This window comes from Aquarana catesbeiana, linkage group LG06, assembly GCF_042186555.1.
Source record: "Aquarana catesbeiana isolate 2022-GZ linkage group LG06, ASM4218655v1, whole genome shotgun sequence".
NCBI lineage: Eukaryota > Metazoa > Chordata > Amphibia > Anura > Ranidae > Aquarana > Aquarana catesbeiana.
In genome coordinates, this window is record NC_133329.1 from 2207706 (window position 1) to 2226515 (window position 18810).

General features: G+C 49.7%; 1 protein-coding gene across 4 annotated transcripts in view; it reads left to right on the forward strand.

The window, feature by feature from the left end:
- Positions 1 to 18179, forward strand: part of GREP1 (glycine rich extracellular protein 1) — a 51973-nt gene extending 33794 nt beyond the window's left edge. For 3 of the 4 annotated variants that reach the window (XM_073635306.1, XM_073635308.1, XM_073635307.1), the window contains 14 exons: positions 271 to 294; positions 986 to 1012; positions 2711 to 2743; positions 4160 to 4186; positions 4905 to 4931; positions 5639 to 5695; positions 7020 to 7091; positions 7936 to 7998; positions 8227 to 8283; positions 9973 to 10002; positions 10319 to 10402; positions 17000 to 17044; positions 17499 to 17552; positions 18057 to 18179. In XM_073635306.1, the coding sequence (XP_073491407.1) occupies positions 271 to 294; positions 986 to 1012; positions 2711 to 2743; positions 4160 to 4186; positions 4905 to 4931; positions 5639 to 5695; positions 7020 to 7091; positions 7936 to 7998; positions 8227 to 8283; positions 9973 to 10002; positions 10319 to 10402; positions 17000 to 17044; positions 17499 to 17552; positions 18057 to 18076 (620 nt within the window). In that variant the 3' untranslated portion in view covers positions 18077 to 18179. The remainder of the gene's footprint in view (positions 1 to 270; positions 295 to 985; positions 1013 to 2710; positions 2744 to 4159; positions 4187 to 4904; positions 4932 to 5638; positions 5696 to 7019; positions 7092 to 7935; positions 7999 to 8226; positions 8284 to 9972; positions 10003 to 10318; positions 10403 to 16999; positions 17045 to 17498; positions 17553 to 18056) is intronic. The other variant, XM_073635309.1, reaches the window with a different exon arrangement.
- The last annotated feature ends 631 nt before the right edge of the window (positions 18180 to 18810 follow it).

An 18810-nucleotide genomic window follows, 5' to 3' on the forward strand; every position in this document is an offset into this window, starting at 1 on the left:
GTACTGACTTTTGTTGCCAGCGGTTTAGACATTAATGGCTGTGTGTTGAGTTATTTTGAGGGGAGAGTTAATTTACACTGTTATACAAGCTGTACACTCACTACTTTACATTGTAGACAAGTGTCATTTCTTCAGTGTTGTCACATGAAAAGAGAGAAGAAAAGATTTACACAAATGTCACTGAGGGGTGTACTTACTTTTGTCAGATACTGTATATACAGTATTCCTGTGTATGGGTGATTCTGATAACATTTCTCATTTATATTACAGGAAACGGTGCTGCGCTGTACCAAGGTATTGGATCGCAAGCTCTTGTGGCTTATCGTTTCCCATCTTTCATGTACAGTATTTATGTGTTTTATGGTGCTATTGTCCTCAATTTGTACTGCTGAAGATGTTGGTGCTGCATAAATAAAATAATGTCGTAAAAGTATTTTTATAGCCGCCGCACACCCTCACTTTGTACCGCACTACAGAAAATGTTGGTGTTCTGTACATATTTTATGTAGTAATAATGTCATGAACTCAGTTTGTACTGTTCCATGGGAGATGTTGGCACTATATATGGTAAAGCCCAAATACGGCCATTATAGTAAGTTTGGGTGGAAAGGTGGGGAGAGGACCGCTGTCGGGTTTTTTATTTATCAGTGGCCCCTTTGAGAAGTTTCCCTTCACTTCGTGTTCTGCAGCAAAAAGAATCCAGACAGAGCTACTGAACCTTCTCCACTCCACCCAAAAACTGAAGATCAATGATTGGCTGGAGTTTAGGCTTTAGAGTAATGGTTGTAGCCCTGTGTGTTCCCACCTTGTACAGCATTGCAGAAGATGTTGGCGCAACATTAACTAACAATGACCATACTAATAGTTATAACAATCCTTACTTGTTAGGCATGTAGGAGACCTCGGGATTGGGATGGGAGATGGGCCTCAAGAAGGTCAGGAGTTGTTGTATGGGTGACCGCCACAATGTCTTTATTTTTTCCAGGTGGAATTGGAAAACCTTCCAAAGTTGGTAAGTCCACCTTGTCATCTAGGTCCACCCACCTGTCATAGTGCCTTGAAAAAGTATTCATGCCCCTTGAAATGTTCAACATTTTGTCATGTTACAACCAAAAACATGAATGTATTTTATTGGGATTTTATGTGATAGACCTACACAAAGTGTCTCATAATTGTGAAGTGGAAGGAAAATGATAAATGATACAAAATAAATATGTGAAAAGTGTGTGTGTGTGTGTGTGTGTGTGTGTGTGTGTGTGTGGGGGGGGGCATTTGTATGGCGCCCCCCGGAGTCAATACTTTGTAGAACCCCCTTTCTCTACAAGTCTTTTTGGGGATGTCTCTACCAGCTTTGCACATCTAGAGAGGACATTTCTGCCCATTCTTCTTTGTAAAATATCTCAAGCTCTGTCAGATTGGATGGAGAGCGTCTGTGAACAGCAATTTTCAAGTCTTGCCACAGATTCTCAATGGGATTTAGGTCTGGACTGTGACTGGGCCATTCTAACACATGAATATGCTTTGATCTAAACCATTCCATTGTAGCTCTGGCTGGATGTTTCGGGTCGTTGTCCTGCTGGAAGGTGAACCTCCGCCCCAGTCTCAAGTCTTTTGTAGACTCTAACAGGTTTTCTTCTAAGATTGTCCTGTATTTGTCTCCATCCATCTTCCCATCAACTCTGACCAGCTTCCCTGTCCCTGCTGAAGAAAAGCATCCCCACCACATGATGCTGCCACCACCATGTTTCACAGTGGGGATGGTGTGTTCAGGGTGATGTGCAGTGTTAGTTTCCCCCACACATAGCATTTTGGTTTTAGGCCATAAAGTTGAATTTTGGTCTCATCTGACCAGATCACCTTCTTCCACATGTTTGCTGTGTCCTCCACATGGCTTCTCACAAACTACAAACAGGACTTCTTATGACTTTCTTTCACCAATGTCTTTCTTCTTGTCACTCTTCCATAAAGGGCAGATTTGTGGAGAACACGACTAATAGTTGTCCTGTGGACAGATTCTCCCACCTGAGCTGTGGATCTCTGCAGCTCCTCCAGAGTTACCATGGACCTCTTGGCTCTTCTCTGATGAATGCTCTCCTTGCCCGGCCGGTCAGTTTAGGTGGACGGCCATGTCTTGGTAGGTTTGCAGTTGTGCCATACTCTTTCCATTTTCCAACGATGGATTGAACAGAGCTCCGTGAGATCTTCAAAGCTTGGGAGATGTTTTTATAACCTAAACCTGCTTTATACTTCTCCACAACTTTATCCCTGACCTGTCTGGTGTGTTCCTTGGCCTTCATGATGCTGTTTGTTCACTAAAGTTCTTTAACAAACCCCTGAGGGCTTCACAGAACAGCTGTAGTCATAATAAGATTGAATGACACACAGGTGGACTCTATTTACTAATTAGATGACTTCTGAAGGCAATTGGTTCCACTAGATTTTAGTTAGGGGTATCAGAATAAAGGGGGCTGAATACAAATGCCCCCCACACACTTTTCACATATTTATTTGTATCATTTATCATTTTCCTTCCACTTCACAATTATGTGCCACTTTGTGTTGGTCTATCACATAAAATCTCAATAAAATACATTTGTTTTTGGTTGTAACATGATAAAATGTGGACAATTTCAAGGGGTATGAATACTTTTTCAAGGCACTGTATGTCCTTATACTCACCTAATCACATGTCAATCTCTTTCCTCCACAGCCTCCGGCTACCCCAGCAACGTCTTCCCACAAGGTATCCATCACATCCTCCATCTGTACTGAACAATCTCTGCTCACATATATACATTATATATCCATATGGTTGTGTCACAGTAATAGCCGACACCAAGTTCAATGTCACTGTGTCCCCTGGTGGGATATATGGCAGGAGGACATCCATAGATAATGTTTTATATCAGGAATGGCCACAAAGTGTCCCCTGGTGGAGTATATAACTGGAGGAGGACATCCATAGATAATGTAATGACCACAAAGTATCACTGTGTCATCTGTGGGGTATATGACTGGAGAAGGACATCTATAGATATCGGTCTATGAAGAATGACCACAAAGAATTACTCTGTCACCTGTGGGGTATATGACTGGAGGAGGACATCCATAGATAATGTTCTATAAAGAATGTCCACAAAGTGTCACCTGATGGGGTTTATGACTGGAGGAGGACATCCATAGATAATGTTCTTTGAGAAATGGCTACAAAGTGTCACCTGATGGGGTTTATGACTTGAGGAGGACATCCATAGATAATGTTCTAACAAGAATGACCACAAAGTGTCACCTGGTAGGGTTTATGACTGGAGGAGTACATCATAGGTAATATTCTATAAAGAATGACCACAAAGTGTCACCTGGTGGGGTTTATGACTTGAGGAGGACATCCATAGATAATGTTCTATAAAGAATGACCACAAAGTGTCACCTGATGGGGTTTTTTGACTTGAGGAGGACATCCATAGATAATGTTCTATAAAGAATGACCACAAAGTGTCACCTGATAGGGTTTATGACTTGAGGAGGACATTCATAAATAATGTTCTATAAAGAATGACCACAAAGTGTCACCTGATGGGGTTTATGACTTGAGGAGGACATCCATAGATAATGTTCTATAAAGAATGACCACAAAGTGTCACCTGATGGGGTTTATGACTTGAGGACATCCATAGATAATGTTCTAACAAGAATGACCACAAAGTGTCACCTGATGGGGTTTATGACTTGAGGAGGACATCCATAGATAATGTTCTAACAAGAATGACCACAAAGTGTCACCTGGTGGGGTTTATGACTGGAGGAGTACATCATAGGTAATATTCTATAAAGAATGATGACAAAGTGTCACCTGGTGGAGTTTATGACTGGAGGAGGACATCCATAGAGACTATAAAGAAGGACCACAGAGGGTCACTATGTCGCCACCACACTTTAAATAAGAAGTCATAGAAACCTGGATGATAATATGGCATTACTTCTGTGCAGAAACCAACCATATAGCTCCCAATCTCACCTCCCTCCTGCTGTCTCTGATTTCATGTCAGTTGCGACCTTTTCTAGGAAAAAATATTTATTGCTAAATGGTCACCATAGAGCATAATGCATGGTGGGTTTAATATGTAGATATGTGACTGTGTCTTCTTATGTCTTGCAGGTATCGGAGCAAAGCCATCTAAAACAGGTACGGGACTATGAGGGTTCACCTGAGTTAGGGGGGCTTTTCTGCTTTGAGCCTGTTCCCTTGATCCTCCTAAGATAGTGATGGCGAACCTTGGCACCCCAGATGTTTTGGAACTACATTTCCCATGATGCTCACCTACACTGCAGAGTGCATGAGCATCAAGGGAAATATAGTTGCAAAACATGTGGAGTGCCAAGGTTCACCATCACTGTCCTAAGACTTTTTCATGGCCAGTTTCCAAAGATTTTCCAGCATGTGTATGGATACCCAACTATTGGTTCTTCATCTACAGCAGAGACATGTATCATAAAACCTAATTTCACTATTAGGATATTGTCAGACAGTCCTGGGAGTGGAGAACAATGCCGGCCAAACCATGTGTGATAGAAAGTCCTCTATTAGGAGAGGGAACAAAATATAACTCAGAGGCTGAAGGAGGTTAGATTGGGGTACACTGAATGCAGGAAAAATCCTTGTCTACGGACATTTCATATTTTCAGATCCCACACAAAATCCAATAACATCCGGATGTTTGGCACTTCCATTTTGGTCCTGGAAGCCAAACAGATCCTTTTGGCTCCCAATCTGATTCTTTTGCTGGTTATCTCCATAATTTGTGATCCCAAATCTTCCCTATTTTTGATTCTGCTGATCTTGGACCACCGATCTTCCATCAATTATGTGTTTTATGATTCTTCTCTCCCTGTTTTATCACCAGGTTTATACCAGCAGCCGTATTCTAATGGTAAGTTCTTCTGTGAAACTGTAGGGTTCCTCCAGAGTTTGCTATGGGTTCCTTGAGTTGTGGCTGACTGACCTCCAATTTGATGGTGTCACATAGTTCCAGAGCCAAGGATCCTGCATGACACCAATGAGTTAAATGATAGCCAAGCTCAATCGCCCACTCAGTCCCTCGTGGCTGAAAACCGGTGCTCAGGGGGGCAAAGTGTTTCCACACTTGAACAGAAGTTTCATAGAAGAGATAAGGCAGCACCTGGTAATCCATCAGATGAAAAATCTTTATTGGCTAATATAAGTCACATCACAAGTATACTAACGCATTTCGGCTGTAACAGCCTTCCTCATACCACAAAATGAAATGCGTTACTTGTGATGTGACTTCTCTGTAGCCATTAAAGACTTTTTATCAGACTAATTACCGGGTGCCGGCTCATCTCTACTATGGAATGTATGACACCAATGATCTTTATAACTGTCTGTAAGGTTGGTATTCTGTCCACTACTGAAGGGGGGGGGGGGGCTCTCCATCCACTGATCTCCAATGCAAGGGGGATTTTTTCTCAGCTGAAATAACATGAATTTGCTTAAGCGGGGGTTCCCCGAGGCCTGAAATTTATTTCAAGGGTTCCTCAGGGACTAAAAGGTTGAGCAAGACATTGTCCTATTTTGGCATTTTACTGTTCACAAATAGAAATGTGTCTTCTCTTGTAGGGGTAAAATCTCCACTCAGTGCGTACCAAGGGCCTGACGGAGAGAACGCCAAGCTGGGTGAGTCCCTTTCTTCACTTCTCTTTCTGTCTCTCCATCGCTGTCTCTTCCTCTCTAACTTCTGCCCTCTCCATTGCTATCCTTCTCTCACTTTCCCCTTATCCTCTGTCAGTCTCATCCTCTCATTCCTCCTTCTGTCTCCTCTTTGCTTGTCCCCCACCATATACTGGCCAAAAATGGGACGATTTTAATTCAGCGCACCCCCTAATAGGCTGCAGTAGCAGCCAGGCACACAGCATTTTCGCTCAATAACAGTCTAAGGAATGTCTTTTATGACATTCAGTCATAAATTTAGAAGGGGTGCAGTTTAAATTTAGAAGGGGTGAGGGGAGCATGGGATACCCCGAAAGAAACTCTGAGTAACTAGAGGACACTTCTCCTTCCCACTGATCTGTCTCTGTGTCACAAACCAGTGGAGGGTAGAGGAGATTAAGTTCCTACAAAGATCTCTGCTGACTGAATGGTGACTAGGGCCCTTTTAAGAGTAAAGAACTGTACACAGTCACTAAAGCTTTCAGTCAGTACTCACAACTTCACAGGATCATTGGTTGCCTCCTTCCGATATCCACCGGGTACTCTTCAGTGAAGGAGAGACAAACTCACAACACCACAAGACAGCTGGACACTCTCCTCCAACTTCCACTTCACCGAGTTCAGCAAATAGAAGCCCCAGACCAGGCTTAGAAATAGCCCCCCCCCCCCCCAGCTGTGCTACAGCTGGGACCTTGATGACCCTCTGGCAATGTTCCAACAGACTGCCCCCAGGGGCAGGGTCCCTCTTAGGCTGGGCTCTTCCAGCAAGATGGGACCCAGGACCGATTCAATTCCTGCATCAGGCTTCAGATTATTTATGGACTCTCCAGCCACCTACTGGGCACACCTCCCCAGGGTTTGGCTTTGTCCCCATAAATATTCAGACTGCCCTTCTATCTTTCCTCACACTGTGAATCCACACTTCTCTAAAATCTAGGGGGAAATAATCAGACCAGCAGCCTATGAGACACTGAGCAGGCTAAAGCAATCATCAATTGCTCCACTGGCTACAGAGGAGCTAAACTAAACTTACCTAATATCCTAAACCCTAGCTTAGAGGGTGCTACATTAACTGTTTTCAACCATAGTTTAATCACAAAGACAAAGTAAATGGACAACTTACCACCGATAACTGAGATCATTTCAAGGTTCCAGTAGAATGTCTTGGTGGGTATTGTGTTTGGTTGTTGTAAGCTGGTTTCAAGTGTTTTTGCCATGTGTGGCCACCTTTAGTCTTACTACTTGTGTTTCCTCTTTGATGAGTTGCTGATGCTCTCTGTCTGCTCTCTAGGTGCATTCGGTCAGCTCCCATACAGGTCACAGCCCGATGCTCTAGGATACGACCCTAAATCTGCAAAAACAGGTAAGGAAAACATTCCACCGCCATTGTATCTGATAGCTAGGTGGTGGCCTTTTTGTGTCACAAAGATTTTATTGGGTTTTTAGATGTTTTCAGGACAGTACAAGAAAATACAGTAAGGCACAAGGAACGTCAGGGGGTACAAAGGTGCAATCTGTACAGTCAAAGGGGGTCCACCATAATACAAGAACACAGTACACATGGCTCTGTGTTATCTATCATGGGCACCTCCACAGTATTGGAGGGGGGAAGGGTTGAACACTTCATGAAGAAGTACTAGAGTGAGAAGGAAGAGCAAGAAGAAGCAGGAGATGCAGAAGACAGAGAGAGAGAGAGAGAGAGAGGGGGGAGAAAAGGATTGGGGGCGTTTGCCTGGGATGGGCAAGGAGAGGAGGGAGGGGAAGGGAGAGTATAAGGAAGGCGCCCTCATGGGGCAGTGGCTGGGATACGTAGGGGCAATGATGAGATACATCAGACTGCAAGCAAAGTCCAGTCCATATTAAGGTGAGCATTATAGGAAGTCCAGGAGTCCCAAATCTTTAGGAATTTGGCATGGGAGTCTTCAGGGATGGAAGTGAGCTTCTGATGGACCATGGTCCACATTGGCCTTTACTGAACCTCAGCAAAATTAAGGTACATTTGTCTCTGGGCTCTAGCCAGCGTTTGCCGTGCAGCCAGAAACACAAATCCCACCTGTTTTCCATGGTTAGTTATAAGAGTTGGGATTGGTTTATGCAAAAGGACCTCCCAGGGGTCGCAAGCAAGTGAGATGTTAAAAACCGTCCTCATCATGGATTATTGGTGGCCCTTTTTGTAGACTAATAAGTGAACTTTCTACCTTCATCAGCAGGGGTCAAATCTCCATACGGTGCCCAGGCCGGGTATCCTGATGCCACAAGCTCAAAATACGGTGAGATTTACCTCCTTCTCAGAAACTAGAGAATACTGAACATCACAGTCAGATGAATCCCTCAGCTGCTCCATCACTCAATGTTTTCCCTGCCATCATTATCTGGAACTGTTTTCTAAAATATATAATTTCTGAGTGTCTCATAGAATACCCAAATTCCTCCTCAACATGATGTCAGCCATGTGACAGGATGTTGTTCTAATGATTTTTCTCTACCTTCTTTCTCAGCCGGAGCTGGTCAAACCTCATTTAATGGTCAGTCTGTCCCACAGAACCCTCTGGAAGGTAAAGATTCTGTTTCTATAGATCCTCACTCTGCCTCCAGGAACCAAAAGTTATCCTCAATGTTCATTCATGTTTGTTCATTTACCTTTGATCCATCCCTTTCTAAATCCACACATTCATCCTTAGGCCTTCACAATTCTGCCTAGTCCTTGTTTCCAGCTCTCTGGTCTTTTTTTCTGGTTTCATCTCGCTGCATCATCCCACCTTTTATTTCCATCATTCCCAGCAGCTATCTTTCCATCCACCCTTCATTCTCTTCATCTGCTCACTTTCTTCTTTTACCATTTTTATTCTTCTTTACTACCAATGTCAATCACATTTGTTCCCCCTCTGGCTCTCTCTTACGTGTCCTGGCCTTCTGTTTATACCATAGTCTTGGTCTTTCATCTCTTCCCACCCTGTCCTCCATTACCAGTCCTTCTATATATCCCATCCCGTCCAGTCCTTCTGTTGGTCTCATCTTCTCCCATCTCTTCTGTCTGACCCAAGTTCCACCATCCTTCTATCTGCCTTGCCTTCTGTCCCTCTATCTGTCCCATCTTCTCCCATTCTTATCTGTTCCCTTTTGTCCAGCAGTCCTTCTGTCTGTCCCACCTTCTCTATATATCTGTCCCATCTTGTACTGTCCTATCTCACTCACCTTCTCCCATCCTTCTAAATGTCCCATCTTCTCCTGCCCTTCTGTCTGCCCCTTCTTCTCTCATCCTTCTAAATGTCCTATCTTCTCATGTCCTTTCTTCTCTTGGCTTTCTGTTTCATCTTCTCCTGTCCTTCCACCCCCTCTTGTCCCTTCCCCACTTGTCCCATATTTCTATCTGTCTCCACTTGTTCCATGCTATCTATCCCCTCTTGTCCTTTCCTTACTGTCCCCTCTTGTCCCATCCTCACTGTCCCCTCTTGTCCCATCCCCACTGTGCCCTCTTGTCCCATCCCCACTGTCCCCTCTTGTCCCATCCTCACTGTGCCCTCTTGTCCCATCCTACCTATCCACTCTCTTCCCTTCCTATATGTCTCATCTTGTCCTGTCCTACCCTTCCTATTTTGTAGGGTTCTCACAGTCCCCTCTTGTCCCTTCCTATCTGGCCCCTCTTGTCCCATCCTATCTATCCCCTCTTGTCCCATCCTGTCTGTCCCATCTTGTCCCACCCTGTCTGTCCCCTCTAGTCCCATCCTGTCTGTCCCCTATTGTCCCATCCTGTCTGTCCCCTCTTGTCCCATCCTGTCTGTCCCCTCTTGTCCCACCCTGTCTGTCCCCTCTAGTCCCATCCTATCTATCCCCTCTTGTCCCCTCTTTCTATCTGCCTCCACTTTTTTCCATCCTATCTATCCCCTCTTGTCCTGTCCTCACTAACCCCTCTTGTCCTGTCCTCACTATCCCCTCTTGCCCCATTCCCACTGTCCCCTCTTGTACCATCTTTCTATCTGCCCCCACTTTTTTTTCTATCTATCCCCTCTAGTCCTGTCCTTACTGTCCCCTCATGTCCCATCATTACTGTCCCCTCTTGTCCCATTCTATCATTCGCCTCTTGTCCTGTCCTCATTGATCCCTCTTGTCCCGTTCTATCTGTCCCGTCTTGTCCCATCCTCAATGTCCCCTCTTGTCCCCTCTCGTCCCATCCTCCCTGGCCCCCATTGTCTCTGGTTTCCCAGCTTATCCTCAGTCTGTTGCTTTTTGTTGTGTCTTCACAGAGGAAATTTCTCCATCTGCTGCTGTTGAGGGTAAGTACTGAGTCCATTCTTCACACGTTATATGTCATGTCCCCCACATATGTACCATGTCCAGTGTTTGTACTGTTTAATGTCACATGGCCCCACCACATTCCAGGTCTCTAAATCTTTAATAGTGGGTAACATGTACGTGCAGCATGCCACTAACACGCTAACTTCTCTGTAACTATCTGTCACCCGTCTACATGTCCCCTGACTCAGGAGACCCCGACATGGATCTCCATCCTCATGTGTCTTTGTGTCACCCCAACTTATTTCTGTTATGAGCGGAGACCCACATGTCTATATATATTCTTGGATCCCTCAGGAACTCAGAGTATGAGAGAAGGGGCCACTACCCTTCCGATAACGCCCACCTCGCCAAGCGTCCTGAAACAGAAACCTTTCAAAGGTACAGTCAGAGGGACAAATACCCGGGGATGTCAGACTGGTTACAGACCACGCCTCTTCCTGCTCAATAACCACCAGTGGTATTTCACTCCTGACCAATCAGAGCTGCTCTAACCAGGATTGCTACATTACTCCACCATCCATCTCACTTATACTTGGTTCCTCCATCCAATGCAGAATCATGCTACTCCACCCAACATCTCCACCCTGCTCCCCCCTCCACTATGCTAACACACAGCTCCACCCAACATCTCCACCCTACACCCCCCTCCACTGTGCTAACACACAGCTACACCCATCATCTCCACCCTGCTCCCCCCCTCCACTGTGCTAACACACAGCTCCACCCATCATCTCCACCCTGCTCCCCCTCCACTGTGCTAACACACAGCTCCACCCATCATCTCCACCCTGCTCCCCTTCCACTGTGCTAACACACAGCTCCACCCATCATCTCCACCCTGCTCCCCCCTCCACTGTGCTAACACACAGCTCCACCCAACATCTCCATCCTGCTCCCCCCCTCCACTGTGTTAACACACAGCTCCACCCATCATCTCCACCCTGCTCCCACCTCCACTGTGCTAACACACAGCTCCACCCATCATCTCCACCCTGCTCCCCCCCTCCACTGTGCTAGCACACAGCTCCACCCAGCATCTCCATCCTGCTCCTCCCTCCACTGTGCTAACACACAGCTCCACCCATCATCTCCACCCTGCTCCCAACTGTGCTAACACACAGCTCCACCCATCATCTCCACCCTGCTCCCCCCTCCACTGTGCTAACACACAGCTCCACCGATCATCTTCACCCTGCTCCCCCCCTCCACTGTGCTAACACACAGCTCCACCCATCATCTCCACCCTGCTCCCACCTCCACTGTGCTAACACACAGCTCCACCCATCATCTCCACCCTACACCCCCCTCCAATGTGCTAACACACAGCTCCACCCATCATCTCCACCCTACACCCCCCTCCAATGTGCTAACACACAGCTCCACCCATCATCTCCACCCTGCTCCCCCCCTCCACTGTGCTAACACACAGCTCCACCCACCATCTCCACCCTGCTCCCCCCCTCCACTGTGCTAACACACAGCTCCACCCATCATCTCCACCCTGCTCCCCCCCTCCACTGTGCTAACACACAGCTCCACCCATCATCTCCACCCTGCTCCCCCCTCCACTGTGCTAACACACAGCTCCACCCATCATCTCCACCCTGCTCCCCCCTCCACTGTGCTAACACACAGCTCCACCCATCATCTCCACCCTACACCCCCCTCCAATGTGCTAACACACAGCTCCACCCATCATCTCCACCCTGCTCCCCCCTCCACTGTGCTAACATACAGCTCCACCCATCATCTCCACCCTGCTCCCCCCTCCACTGTGCTAACACACAGCTCCACCCATCATCTCCACCCTGCTCCCAACTGTGCTAACACACAGCTCCGCCCATCATCTCCACCCTACTCCCCCCCTCCACTGTGCTAACACACAGCTCCACCCATCATCTCCACCCTGCACCCCCCTCCACTGTGCTAACACACAGCTCCACCCACCATCTCCACCCTGCTCCCCCCCTCCACTGTGCTAGCACACAGCTCCACCCAACATCTCCATCCTGCTCCCCCCTCCACTGTGCTAACACACAGCTCCACCCATCATCTCCACCCTGCACCCCCTCCACTGTGCTAACACACAGCTCCACCCATCATCTCCACCCTGCTCCCCCCCTCCACTGTGCTAACACACAGCTCCACCCAACATCTCCATCCTGCTCCTCCCTCCACTGTGCTAACACACAGCTCCACCCATCATCTCCACCCTGCACCCCCCCTCCACTGTGCTAACACACAGCTCCACCCATCATCTCCACCCTGCTCCTCCCTCCACTGTGCTAACACACAGCTCCACCCAACATCTCCACCCTGCTCCCACCTCCACTGTGCTAACACACAGCTCCACCCATCATCTCCACCCTGCTCCCCCCCTCCACTGTGCTAACACACAGCTCCACCCATCATCTCCACCCTCCACCCCCCTCCAATGTGCTAACACACAGCTCCACCCATCATCTCCACCCTACACCCCCCTCCAAGGTGCTAACACACAGCTCCACCCATCATCTCCACCCTGCTCCCCCCCTCCACTGTGCTAACACACAGCTCCACCCACCATCTCCACCCTGCTCCCCCCCTCCACTGTGCTAACACACAGCTCCACCCATCATCTCCACCCTGCTCCCCCCCTCCACTGTGCTAACACACAGTTCCACCCATCATCTCCACCCTGCTCCCCCTCCACTGTGCTAACACACAGCTCCACCCATCATCTCCACCCTGCTCCCCCTCCACTGTGCTAACACACAGCTTCACCCATCATCTCCACCCTGCACCCCCCTCCACTGTGCTAACACACAGCTCCACCCACCATCTCCACCCTGCTCCCCCCTCCACTGTGCTAACACACAGCTCCACCCATCATCTCCACCCTGCTCCCCCTCCACTGTGCTAACACACAGCTCCACCGATCATCTTCACCCTGCTCCCAACTGTGCTAACACACAGCTCCACCCATCATCTCCACCCTGCTCCCCCCTCCACTGTGCTAACACACAGCTCCACCGATCATCTCCACCCTGCTCCCCCCTCCACTGTGCTAACACACAGCTCCACCCATCATCTCCACCCTGCTCCCCCTCCACTGTGCTAACACACAGCTCCACCCATCATCTCCACCCTACACCCCCCTCCAATGTGCTAACACACAGCTCCACCCATCATCTCCACCCTGCTCCCCCTCCACTGTGCTAACACACAGCTCCACCCAACATCTCCATCCTGCTCCTCCCTCCACTGTGCTAACACACAGCTCCACCCACCATCTCCACCCTGCTCCCACCTCCACTGTGCTAACACACAGCTCCACCCATCATCTCCACCCTGCTCCCCCTCCACTGTGCTAACACACAGCTCCACCCATCATCTCCACCCTGCTCCCCCCTCCACTGTGCTAACACACAGCTCCACCCATCATCTCCACCCTGCTCCCCCCTCCACTGTGCTAACACACAGCTCCACCCATCATCTCCACCCTGCTTCCCCCCTCCACTGTGCTAACACACAGCTCCACCCATCATCTCCACCCTGCTCCCCCCTCCACTGTGCTAACACACAGCTCCACCCATCATCTCCACCCTGCTCCCAACTGTGCTAACACACAGCTCCACCCATCATCTCCACCCTGCTCCTCCCTCCACTGTGCTAACACACAGCTCTACCCATCATCTCCACCCTGCTCCCCCCCTCCACTGTGCTAACACACAGCTCTACCCACCATCTCCACCCTGCTCCCCCCTCCACTGTGCTAACACACAGCTCCACCCATCATCTCCACCCTGCTCCCCCCCTCATCTGTGCTAACATACAGCTCCACCCATCATCTACACCCTGCCCCCCCCCTCCACTGTGCTAACACACAGCTCCACCCATCATCTCCACCCTGCTCCCCCTCCACTGTGCTAACACACAGCTCCACCCATCATCTCCACCCTGCTCCCAACTGTGCTAACACACAGCTCCACCCATCATCTCCACCCATCATCTCCACCCTGCTCCCCCCCTCCACTGTGCTAACACACAGCTCCACCCATCATCTCCACCCTCCACCCCCCTCCAATGTGCTAACACACAGCTCCACCCATCATCTCCACCCTACACCCCCCTCCAAGGTGCTAACACACAGCTCCACCCATCATCTCCACCCTGCTCCCCCCCTCCACTGTGCTAACACACAGCTCCACCCACCATCTCCACCCTGCTCCCCCCCTCCACTGTGCTAACACACAGCTCCACCCATCATCTCCACCCTGCTCCCCCCTCCACTGTGCTAACACACAGCTCCACCCATCATCTCCACCCTGCTCCCCCTCCACTGTGCTAACACACAGCTCCACCCATCATCTCCACCCTGCTCCCCCTCCACTGTGCTAACACACAGCTCCACCCATCATCTCCACCCTGCACCCCCCTCCACTGTGCTAACACACAGCTCCACCCACCATCTCCACCCTGCTCCCCCCTCCACTGTGCTAACACACAGCTCCACCCATCATCTCCACCCTGCTCCCCCTCCACTGTGCTAACACACAGCTCCACCCATCATCTCCACCCTGCTCCCAACTGTGCTAACACACAGCTCCACCCAACATCTCCACCCTGCTCCCCCCTCCACTGTGCTAACACACAGCTCCACCGATCATCTCCACCCTGCTCCCCCCTCCACTGTGCTAACACACAGCTCCACCCATCATCTCCACCCTGCTCCCCCTCCACTGTGCTAACACACAGCTCCACCCATCATCTCCACCCTACACCCCCCTCCAATGTGCTAACACACAGCTCCACCCATCATCTCCACCCTGCTCCCCCCTCCACTGTGCTAACACACAGCTCCACCCATCATCTCCACCCTGCTCCCCCTCCACTGTGCTAACACACAGCTCCACCCAACATCTCCATCCTGCTCCCACCTCCACTGTGCTAACACACAGCTCCACCCATCATCTCCACCCTGCTCCCCCCTCCACTGTGCTAACACACAGCTCCACCCATCATCTCCACCCTGCTCCCCCTCCACTGTGCTAACACACAGCTCCACCCAACATCTCCATCCTGCTCCTCCCTCCACTGTGCTAACACACAGCTCCACCCATCATCTCCACCCTGCTCCCACCTCCACTGTGCTAACACACAGCTCCACCCATCATCTCCACCCTGCTCCCCCCTCCACTGTGCTAACACACAGCTCCACCCATCATCTCCACCCTGCTCCCCCTCCACTGTGCTAACACACAGCTCCACCCAACATCTCCATCCTGCTCCTCCCTCCACTGTGCTAACACACAGCTCCACCCATCATCTCCACCCTGCTCCCACCTCCACTGTGCTAACACACAGCTCCACCCATCATCTCCACCCTGCTCCTCCCTCCACTGTGCTAACACACAGCTCCACCCATCATCTCCACCCTGCTCCCACCTCCACTGTGCTAACACACAGCTCCACCCATCATCTCCACCCTGCTCCCCCCTCCACTGTGCTAACACACAGCTCCACCCATCATCTCCACCCTGCTCCCCCCTCCACTGTGCTAACACACAGCTCCACCCATCATCTCCACCCTGCTCCCCCCCTCCACTGTGCTAACACACAGCTCCACCCATCATCTCCACCCTGCTCCCCCCTCCACTGTGCTAACACACAGCTCCACCCATCATCTCCACCCTGCTCCCAACTGTGCTAACACACAGCTCCACCCATCATCTCCACCCTGCTCCTCCCTCCACTGTGCTAACACACAGCTCTACCCATCATCTCCACCCTGCTCCCCCCTCCACTGTGCTAACACACAGCTCTACCCACCATCTCCACCCTGCTCCCCCCTCCACTGTGCTAACACACAGCTCCACCCATCATCTCCACCCTGCTCCCCCCCTCATCTGTGCTAACATACAGCTCCACCCATCATCTACACCCTGCCCCCCCCCTCCACTGTGCTAACACACAGCTCCACCCATCATCTCCACCCTGCTCCTCCCTCCACTGTGCTAACACACAGCTCCACCCAACATCTCCATCCTGCTCCTCCCTCCACTGTGCTAACACACAGCTCCACCCATCATCTCCACCCTGCACCCCCTCCACTGTGCTAACACACAACTCATCAATTTTCTCCACCCTGCTCCCCCCTCCACTGTGCTAACACACAGCTCCACCCATCATCTCCACCCTGCTCCCCCCTCCACTGTGCTAACACACAGCTCCACCCATCATCTCCACCCTGCTCCTCCCTCCACTGTGCTAACACACAGCTCTACCCATCATCTCCACCCTGCTCCCCCCCTCCACTGTGCTAACACACAGCTCCACCCATCATCTCCACCCTGCTCCCCCCCTCCACTGTGCTAACACACAGCTCTACCCACCATCTCCACCCTGCTCCCCCCTCCACTGTGCTAACACACAGCTCCACCCATCATCTCCACCCTGCTCCCCCCCTCATCTGTGCTAACACACAGCTCCACCCATCATCTACACCCTGCCCCCCCCCCCCCCTCCACTGTGCTAACACACAGCTCCACCCATCATCTACACCCTGCTCCCCCCCTCCACTGTGCTAACACACAGCTCCACCCATCATCTACACCCTGCCCCCCCTCCACTGTGCTAACACACAGCTCCACCCATCATCTACACCCTGCTCCCCCCATCCACTGTGCTAACACACAGCTCCACCCATCATCTCCACCCTGCTCCCCCCCTCATCTGTGCTAACACACAGCTCCACCCATCATCTCCACCCTGCTCCCCCCTCCACTGTGCTAACACACAGCTCCACCCATCATCTCCACCCTGCTCCCCCCTCCACTGTGCTAACACACAACCCATCTCCACCCTGCTACCCTTATTCTGGTCTAGCACACATCGCCACCTTGCTTTCCCATTTTTCCTTCCATGTAGTGTACAGAAAAATTCTTCTATCTTCACAAACTATCTTACAATGTACCATTTTCTGCCTCTTCCCAGGTGGATACCAGCAACTGGGAGCCGGACAGAACGCCTGGACATATGGTACCATAACAGTATATAAATATAAATCAATACTGCCACAGTATATAAACCTCCATACCACCCACCAATATACAGTATATATATCTATTCCACCTCCATATGTCACATGGCAACGCATGTTGTAACATTATCACGGGGGACCCCTGACCTCCATTATTTGGGGGGTCCACACAGTTCTGGTTATGCAATGTATATTTTGTGTCATTCAGAGGAGACAAAAATTAAATAAAATATTACAAATGGTCATCTTGAACCTTTGTGACCAACATCGTAGCCATCGTAGCCACGCGTGGTCTTCCATATTGATCCAGTCACTGAGCTCCTCCTAATATCTTCATACACCAACCTCCATATATACTGAACATCCCAGATACAATGTATCCATGTCCCTCATAGGAGGATAAGAGGGAGCGGAGGAGGGGAACTGACCGTATATTCTTTCTTTGTATTCCAGGCCCCGAGGAATCTGCGTACGTACAGAACGGATATTATGGAAACGGTTATAGAGGTGAGAATGGTGGAAGAAGTCCTTCTGGTTGGCTCATGAGATGCCACGTCACCCGTAGTCTTTTCATGACTTTATAATATCTGCCGACATTGAGGACACAACAGGCCCCACCCTAATATGACTAGACACATCCCAATTTGCCCCTTTTAGTGGGGAAACCCCCACCCTCTGGTCCCCAGCACCTATTTAGGTCCTGATGGCAATCCGGGATCCTCTCCGCCATGCCTGGTTCATGTAGGATAATTGAATGATTCCCAACACTGCACAGAGAGATCTGAAATATGTCAGGAACTCCCAACTGCCCCCTATTTAGCAAGTCACTAATGTGGGCAGGGCTCAGGAAAATGGGGTTCAGTTGGGGTCCAATGAACCCAAAAATATTGGTTGCATTATTGGTAGGGCCCAGAGGTCAGGAGTTTACATAGCAGGGGGCGGATCAGTGGGGATTGATCTGTGGGGGCGTTACACATTGGGTTAATGTAATATGTGTGTTTCTGCCCACAGGCTGTGCTGGGAAATGCTGAACTGACCAGTGATTGTGGTCCCAGCTCGGAACATCGCTAGGGAATGCCGGGGCCCTGTATATAAAAGATGTGGGAAAGTCACCAATAAAATACATGAAAAGTTCAGATGTCTCCTTTTTCTGTATAATGTGTGTGTGTGGCTGTTACAGAACCCATTGAAACTGTCTGTGTGTGCTGACCAACTGTGCCATCTAGGGATGAGCCGAACACCCCCCGGTTCGGTTCGCACCAGAACCCGCGAACGGACCGAAAGTTCGCACGAACATTAGAACCCCATTGACGTCTATGGGACTCGAACGTTCGAAATCAAAAGTGCTCATTTTAAAGGCTAATTTGCATGGTATTGTCCTAAAAAGGGTTTGGGGACCCGGGTCCTACCCCAGGGGACATGTATCAATGCAAAAAAAACTTTTAAAAACGGCCGTTTTTTCGGGAGCAGTGATTTTAATGATGCTTAAAGTAAAAAAAAAAAAGTGAAATATTCCTTTAAATATCGTACCTGGGGGGTGTCTATAGTATGCCTGTAAAGTGACGCGTGTTTCCCATGTTTAGAACAGTCCCTGCACCAAATGTCATTTTTAAAGGAAAAAATCTCATTTAAAACTGCTTGCGGGTTTAATGTAATGTCGGGTCCTGGCAATATGGATGAAAATCAGTGAGACAAACGGCATGGGTACCCCCCAGTCCATTACCAGTCCCTTTGGGTCTTGTATGGATATTAAGGGGAACCCCGC